This window comes from Oncorhynchus kisutch, linkage group LG8, assembly GCF_002021735.2.
Source record: "Oncorhynchus kisutch isolate 150728-3 linkage group LG8, Okis_V2, whole genome shotgun sequence".
NCBI classification, from domain to species: Eukaryota; Metazoa; Chordata; class Actinopteri; order Salmoniformes; family Salmonidae; genus Oncorhynchus; species Oncorhynchus kisutch.
The window spans coordinates 37,664,749-37,673,359 of NC_034181.2; the positions used below are offsets into that span (position 1 = coordinate 37,664,749).

The 8,611-nt window shown below is 45.6% G+C and overlaps 1 protein-coding gene across 1 annotated transcript; it reads left to right on the top strand.

The window, feature by feature from the left end:
* The first annotated feature begins 2,327 nt into the window (after window positions 1-2,327).
* mymk (myomaker, myoblast fusion factor) lies at window positions 2,328-7,851 on the top strand. The gene is made up of 6 exons (XM_020489671.2): window positions 2,328-3,941; window positions 4,686-4,800; window positions 5,309-5,457; window positions 5,682-5,798; window positions 5,971-6,111; window positions 6,434-7,851. The coding sequence occupies exons 1-6, from the start codon at window positions 3,807-3,809 to the stop codon at window positions 7,076-7,078; spliced, it is 1,302 nt and encodes a 433-aa protein (XP_020345260.2). The 5' UTR covers window positions 2,328-3,806; the 3' UTR covers window positions 7,079-7,851.
* Window positions 7,852-8,611: the final 760 nt, after the last annotated feature.

Below are 8,611 nucleotides of genomic sequence, written 5' to 3' on the forward strand. Positions count from 1 at the left end.
TATACTGTTCTATAAGTATATCTATGTTATTTTCCAAATATACAGTGCATTCGGAAAATATTCAGACCCCATGACTTTTTCCACATTTTGTAACGTTACAGCTTTATTCAAAAATGGATAACATTTTTTAAAAGTCCTCATCAATCTACACACAATACCACATAATGATGAAGCAAAAACAGGGTTTTAGAATGTTGGCAAATTTATAACAAATAAAAAACAGACGTACCTTATTTACATAAGTATTCAGACCCTTTGATATGAGACTCAAAATTGAGCTCAGGTGCATCTTTTTCCATTGATCATCCTTGAGATGTTTCTACAACTTGATTGGAGTCCACCTGTGGTAAATTCAATTGATTGGACATGATTCGGAAAGGCACACACCTGTCTATATAAGGTCCAACAGTTAACATTGCATGTCATAGAAAAAAATCAAGCCATGAAGTCGAAGGAATTGTCCATAGAGCTCCGAGACAGGATTGTGTTGAGGCGAAGATCTGAGGAAAGGTAGAAAAACATTTCTGCAGCATTGAAGGTCCCCAAGAACACAGTGGCCTCCATCATTCTTAAATGGAAGAAGTTTGGAACCACCAAGACTCTTCCTAGAGCTGGTCGCCTGGTCAATCTGAGCAATTGGGGGAGATGGGCCTTGGTCAGGGAGGTGACCAAGAACCTGGTGGTCACTCTGACAGAACTCCAGAGTTCCTCTGTGGAGATGGAAGAACCTTCCAGAAGGACAACCATCTCTGCAGCACTCAACCAATCAGGCCTTTATGGTAGAGTGGCCAGGCAGAAGCCACTCCTCAGTAAAAGGCACACGACAGCCCGTTTGGAGTTTGCCAAAAAGACACCTAAAGGACTCTCAGACCATGAGAAACAAGAATCTCTGGTCTGATAAAACCAAGCTTGAACTCTTTGGCCTGAATGCCAAGAGCCATGTCTGGAGGAAACCTGGCACCATCACTATGGTGAAGCATGGTGGTGGCACCATCACTATGGTGAAGCATGGTGGTGGCACCATCACTATGGTGAAGCATGGTGGTGGCAGCATCATGCTGTGGGGATGTTTTTCAGCAGCAGGGACTGGGAAACTAGTCAGGATCGAGGGAAATATGAAGGGAGAGAGGTACAGAGAGGTCCTTGATGAAAACCTGCTCCAGAGTGCTCACGACCTCAGACTAAGGCAAAGGTTCACCTTCCAACAGGACAACGACCCTAAGCACACAGCCAAGACACCGCAGGAGTGGCTTTGGGACAAGTCTCTTAATGTCCTTGAGAGGCCCAGCCACAGCCCGGACTTGAACGCGATCAAACATCTCTGGAGAGACCTGAAAAAAGCTGTGCAGCGACACTCCCCATCTGAGTAAAGGGTCTGAATACTTATGTAAATGTAAGATTTCCGTGTTTTTTATACATTTGTAAACATTTCAAAAACCTGTTTTTGTTTTGTTATTATGGGATATTATGTGTAAATTAATGAGGGAAAAAATATTTAATAAATTTTAGAATAAGGCTGTAACGTAACAAAATGTGGAAAAAGTCAAGCGGTCTGAATACTTTCCGAATGCACTGTACTTTGGATACATTCCCACAGCTTTAAAACTAATATATTTTTTGTAATTGTGCGCTCACAGAGAAAACTAACTAAAACATCTACTTTTCAATTATTTATAAAAGAACTAGAGGGCAGAACTATTTATGAGAAAATCAAAAGGAAGCCCAGTGTTTTCTCAGATGCTTACAGGAAGTCCCTGGCTGCCACATTCCCACACTACCGTCCATGCCCATGTTTAGACAGGGACTGAGCAGGGGCATGGGCCTGCTGGGGTGAAAGTAACAATGACACACTTTCATTTTGTTAGCTATCCCCCTGCTCTCACATTGTACTCTCAACAAACTCGAACTTGAACGGACTTCAACCTCAGAATCCTGGGACCAGCCCACCCCATTCCAGGGGTCATTCCAAATTCCAAAGTCTGTACTTGTTGTATTGGCTGTATTGTTGTCTCTACCTTCTTGCCCTTTGTGCTGTTGTCTGTGCCCAATAATGTTTGTACCTTGTTTTGTGCTGCTACCATGTTGTGCTGCTGCCATGTTGTGTTGCTAACATGTTGTTGTCATGTTGTGTTGCTGCCATGCTATGTTGTTGTCTTAGGTCTCTCTTTATGTAGTGATGTGTTGTTTCTCTTGTCGTGATGTGTGTTTTGTCCTATATTTTTATTTATTTTACATTTTTAATCCCAGCCCCTGTCCACGCAGCAGGCCTTTTGCTTTTTGGTAGGCCGTCATTGTAAATAATAATTTGTTCTTAACTGACTTGCCTAGTTAAATAAAGGTAAAAAAATTAAATTAAATTAAAACTATGGGCTGGTATAGAGAGGATACTGACAGAGCGCAGGGTCCAGCCAATAGGGGTCCCCAAGCCGAGCCTGAGAGTGCCGTTTTGACCATGTCCCGAGTGCTCATGTTACGGAGTCCCTCCAGGAATCTGAGGCGTGGGGTGTGTTCCCAACTACACTGCACCCTTTGTGTTCCCCCCGTCAGCCCCACAGGGCAGGTGCAACAGCTGAGCGGAGAGGAGAGGAGAGGAGAGAAGGAACAGAGGAGAGAAGGAGAGGAGAGGGCAACTGCTGCACCACCAGCTACGTCGAAAGGCTTAAAGAGCTCCCTCTCGACCGTGACCTCTTCATTTAATTAGATCCATGCGAGTTTAACATTTACTACTTCACAATTGGCTCTGGAAAAACATTGATCCAATGTACAATACATACTCAGAGAAATACTTTAAGAGTGCTGCCTGGGGTGGACTGTTATTGCATGGTCACCATTGGCAAATTCAGACGAGCAGTGTTTCTCTGTATGGGACACTAACAGAGCCACTAAAAAGTTGACTTGTCTGGACTGACTGCCACAAGAGATGGAGGTTCTCAACAACAGTCATACAACCACAACAAAACCCATGGCAGCGCTTCGAATCTAACGTGTGCCTCACCATTGACCTTGATAGGCTTGGTTTCTGAGCTTGAACTATTACCAATCATTAGTTCTGAAAGAGACATGAGGGGGGGGGCATAATGAAGCTTGGGAGGCGCTGAGTACAGGGAACATGGTCACATGTGGCAGTACTGATAAGAGGAGGAACCATTTAAGGACAATTTCACTCAGCTCCCTGCCTAGCAATAACGATGCAATGTGTAGCGATAAGGAGGAGACTCCACCCAAAGTGGGGTTTGTATACTACCATGGCTGAAGCCATGTCTTTGTCTGAATGCAGTTGTATTGACCCTCTGGGCAGAATTATCTTGGTTTTAAAGCTTTCATTGTCTCCGTTGAGTTTGTGCTCTGAAAATTAGAGCCTAACAACCTGAAACACGACACTTCACAAACATGCCGCAATGCCATGGCATGCGACCACTCTCCCCACCCAGCCGTGCCTGCCAGACCTGGTATGCAGACAGCTGTCCTACGACGACAGCGCACATACACGCCTCGCTGGGGCAAATGAAAACTTTAAAGAGCTCCAACAGGACAGCTGTGTGTGAGAGTGTGTGTGGTGTGGTGTACATTTCCCTGTCCACTTACCAGCTCTCTCATTTCACTGGTAGAGGACTGAGGGACTCAAGGATATCTTCCAATCCAGCGCTGCCAGACAGCCACAGAGCAGTACTACTGTAGACAGCCTGTATCAATATCAATTCAGCTGAGGTGTGATTATTGCTGGTTGAAAACTCGGATCAGATCAACCTATCATCTGCACCAGATACCCAACACCCAGTGAGTCAGTGTTGCTGTAGTTAGCCACCATGGGAGCCTACATTGCCAAGATGCTGCTGCCCACCGTTAGTAGCCTGGTGTTCCTGCCTGCAGCCAGCGTGGCCACCAAGAGAGGCTTCCACATGGAGGCCATGGTCTACTTCTTCACCATGTTCTTCACCACGGTAAGAACCATGGCATGACGCTGAGATGTTGACAATGTGCATTACTGTATTATGGAGTCTGTCTGTGTGTTACTGACACTGCTTGTGAGTGGGGCTGTGTGTGTGTACTATATTTGTGAGTGTGGCTGTGTGTGTGTGTACTATACTTGAGAGTGGGGCTGTGTGTGTGTACTATACTTGTGAGTGGGGCTGTGTGTGTGTACTGTACTTGTGAGTGGGGCTGTGTGTGTGTACTGTACTTGTGAGTGGGGCTGTGTGTGTGTACTGTACTTGTGAGTGGGGCTGTGTGTGTGTGCTGTACTTGTGAGTGATTGTGTAGACAACTTCAAACAAGCTATGATTAGTACTGTAATACTGAAGAAAATGCATTGCACAGTGACCAGTGGAGGCTGCTGAGGGGAGGACGGTTCTTAATAATGGCTGGAACGGAGTGAATGGAATGGCATCAAACCATGTGTTTGATGCATTTGATACCATTCCATCATTAAGCTCCAGCCATTACCACGAGCCCATCCTCCCCAATTAAGGTGCCACCAACCTCCTGTGGTACAGTCCCTTGTATAGTCATTTGAGCCATTCCGTAGGGGTGCTTATGATTGCAACCTAAAGTGTGGGTCTACTTTAACTTTGTGTCTCTGCTAACCTACCAGAGACAGGATGTCCTATCAGAACTGAAACGAGCAGAAAGGAAGTGGCTGTGTAATACTGTTGTATGTGAAACCCATGGGATGTGTTCGACCCTAGATTTACCATGCGTGTGATGGGCCAGGCCTCTCCATCATATGTTTCATGAAGTATGAGATCCTGGAGTACTTCAGCGTGTACGGAACAGCCATCTCCATCTGGGTCACACTGATAGGTGAGTGTACGGAACAGCCATCTCCATCTGGGTCACACTGATAGGTGAGTGTACTGAACAGCCATCTCCATCTGGGTCACACTGATAGGTGAGTGTACGGAACAGCCATCTCCATCTGGGTCACACTGATAGGTGAGTGTACGGAACAGCCATCTCCATCTGGGTCACACTGATAGGTGAGTGTACGGAACAGCCATCTCCATCTGGGTCACACTGATAGGTGAGTGTACGGAACAGCCATCTCCATCTGGGTCACACTGATAGGTGAGTGTACGGAACAGCCATCTCCATCTGGGTCACACTGATAGGTGAGTGTAAACAGCACGCTGTTGTGTGATGACACTTTAATGGCTTACCCTCGGAGTGTGTTAAGTGGCCTAAAACTATGTTCAGAGAGCTCGTGAGTTCTGCATTCAGTACCACTGAGCAGTTGTTCGGAAGCATGTGCTGTGTCTGTCTCTCACTCTCTTGTACGCACACACACACACACACACACTCTCTTCTCCAGCTTTAGGGGATTTTGATGAGCCAAAGCGTTCTACTCTGACCATGTTTGGGGTTTTGACCTGTGCTGTGAGGATCTACCAGGACCGCTGGGGCTATGGGATCTACTCTGGACCAATAGGATCAGCAGTATTCATAATCACTGTCAAATGGGTGTGTGAAGACAACTTACAATATGGCTATGACAAACACTGATAACGATATGCCCTAATATGGTCATGTTTACAGTAATTTGATAAGAGATCTCATAATCTCGTCAATGTGAAATGTACACCGAAGTCCATACTTAGTTGAGGTATTGCCTAGCAACATTGCATTGACAGTCTCTCCAACTAAACCTATTTTGTTCTAAACACATCCCGTGCATGATATTTCAGTTACAGAAAATGAAAGAGACAAGGGGCCTCTACCCCGAGAAGAGAGTATATACTCAACAGGTGGGACCAGGATGCTGCTTCGGTGCCCTGGCTCTGATGCTCCGCTTCTACTTCGAGGTATCAGAACAACTCCATCTCCCTCCTTCCCCTCGCTCCATTCACAATCAAGACAATAACTAGACGGTCAACTGCAAAACACCTTGTTGAGATCTGTGTTTCGTTTGCACAAGTGGGAACAACATTGACATTTGGGGTGGGGGGGACTTATCGATTTCAATTTGTTTGTCAGGAGTGGGACTACGCCTATGTCCACAGTTTCTACCACCTGTCTATGGCGGTGTCCTTTGTCTTGCTGCTACCCAAAAAGAACCGCTACGCGGGGACCGACGGCAACCCCGCCAAGCTCAGCTGCTACACGCTCCTCTGCTGCGTATGTCTCCCTTTATATCTCACCAATGCACGGGGTTTCAGTGCTATGAACATGTTGCATGACGTACAGAACAAGTTCATTTCAGCTTGTTCAATGAAAAGTTGGATTCTGCCTATAACTTAGATAATCAGTCGCAGCGACTACAATGGTCCTTGTTCCCGGAGCTGCCGTGTCTTTTACAGTTGAACCAAACACACTTGCTGAATTGCTAGTCAGAGAAGGTGCTGTAAGCTCCTATGGTCACATTTGTTTCAAAACATATTTGTTGTCTCTCCAACTCTCCTTACCAAGGTTTCTCTAACTTTTCTCTCTGTACTATCAGACACCATTTCCTGCTTCTACGAAGGAGAAGAAGGACAAGAAGAAGACCCCGTCTCGAACCATTTGGACCATTCCCACTGAGCGGCCGTGGACACGGGCCTGCAACTCACCAACTCTCCCTCTGTACAACCCACCTAGTACACCTGTTAAGAAAGCACTGGACATCACTACATCTGTTAAGAAAGGATGGGAGATCATCAACACTACACCTGTTAAGAAAGCACTGGACATCAACACTACACCTGTTAAGAAAGCACTGGACATCAACACTACACCTGATAAGAAAGCACTGGACATCAACACTACACCTGTTAAGAAAGCACTGGACATCAACACTACACCTGATAAGAAAGCACTGGACATCAACACTACACCTGTTAAGAAAGCACTGGACATCAACACTACACCTGATAAGAAAGCACTGGATTTCACTACGCCTGTTAAGAAAGGATGGGAGATCATCAGTACTACACCTGTTAAGAAAGGACTGGACAACAGCACTAAAACTGTTAAGAGAGCACTGGACTTCAGCAGCACTAAACCAGTTGAGAAGGGACTGGACATCAGACTAGATATTAGCAGCACTAAACCTGTTCACAAAGGACTGGACATCAGCAAGCTCAAAGAACAGAATGGGTGGAAGTGACCCCACAAGACAGATAAACTTTTATGAGTCAGTTGGTCTTGGTGATGTCCAGAGAAAAATGCAAATAGAGAGAGAACGATGTCATACAATACGGGGTTACAGGAACACAGACATCATCCACGAAGGTCAAGCCCTGGCCTGTGCCCCCAGGGAGACAAAGAGTATGGCTGTCTCTTCTGTCTGTACAGAAAACAGGAGAGAAGCCCTTTACTTCAAAACATGAGGAGAGTGACAGGGAGAAGGGTTCCTGAGGCAAGCCAGTAAAACTGACTGGAAAATTTGTGAGTAGCACAGGCGGCAGACATTTTCTCTCTCCAAGATGAATAAATTGTCTTTCAAATGTTTCTCAGGAGGGACCTTTCGTCTGCTGCTCTCTCTCTCTGAGAAAGGAACTATGCAGTTAAATTCAGTTATGAAAATTACAAGATTGTAAAAGCACATTTTACTCGCTTTATATATCCCCTAGGTGCCAAACATGTCATCTGGTGCATCAGACATTTGAGTGCAGCAGAATCCGGTCCAGACACTAGACTGTAAACCAACTGCAGTGTTTTAGAATGTTTAGAATGAGGTGGCAGGTATTTATTCCAATATATTGGAGTGACCAAGCAACTTCGACTTTGTATCCTTCCTTTTCAGCCTCACTCTCGCTAAGCGTTTTCATGATGAACTTTACATAATGCTTATTTATTGCAATGGGAAGGGTTTTATTTAACCGTGATGGTTTCACTATAATGTATGTAATTATTTTTCAAATAAATATTTGAAAAATCCATGGTTGATGTTTCCTTTGATATGATTCTGTATCCTTGTTTCATGGATGGAGTTGAGCAGACACCCCTCATGTGAAAATAACTACCTGTATCGGAGTCATTTTCTTTTGCACAAGAACAGCTCTTTCACCATTGATACACACCCTGACTGGCACATACTTAATTCAAGCAGCACTAATCCACTTAAAGCCCTTCACATCATAAAACTGCAAGAATTCTACATTTCCCTTCGGGAGGAAAAAGCGGCGTGCGTTAGCTGCACGTCACCTGTTCCGAACACTACCCAAAGATTACAAACGTGTTCTGCAAGTCTTAGACAAAACAGTCTCTAGCCAAACGTGAATGAAACTCCTCCGGTCCACCAATCATTTTTTGACTGGGGGCAAAGCCACCAGCTCCTGTGCCCAGAGAAAGGTGTTTTTGTCTGGGGTAGAACCTGGCGGCCACTAGGCTCTCCTGGCTGCATTTCCCATTCCTGACAGGACAGTAACCTTAAACTTTTATTGCGAGGGGGTGAAACACTTTTCAGCTCCTTTATGACCACTGTCTGTCCCAGACCACTTTGTTCAAGGGCTGCAGCCCACACATACTGTCTGAGGGAGCTGAACCAAGCACCAAGCCCCATCCCCACGCCGACGTCGCATTGTGAGGCGGCGGTCGACCACGCTCTCCAAATGGAGCCACAACATCATCACCACATCTGATGATTGACAACAGTCTAGGCATGGGCTCCGTGGTCGTCTGCACAAACATTGGGCAG

Bases quoted from the DNA above. Each gene is read 5' to 3' on its own strand.
- mymk (XM_020489671.2), top strand. From the start codon at position 3,807: ATGGGAGCCTACATTGCCAAGATGCTGCTGCCCACCGTTAGTAGCCTG. The intron at 4,801-5,308 runs GTGAGTGTACGG...TCTCTTCTCCAG, and splicing joins CATCTGGGTCACACTGATAG to CTTTAGGGGATTTTGATGAG. The intron at 5,799-5,970 runs GTATCAGAACAA...TTTGTTTGTCAG, and splicing joins TGCTCCGCTTCTACTTCGAG to GAGTGGGACTACGCCTATGT.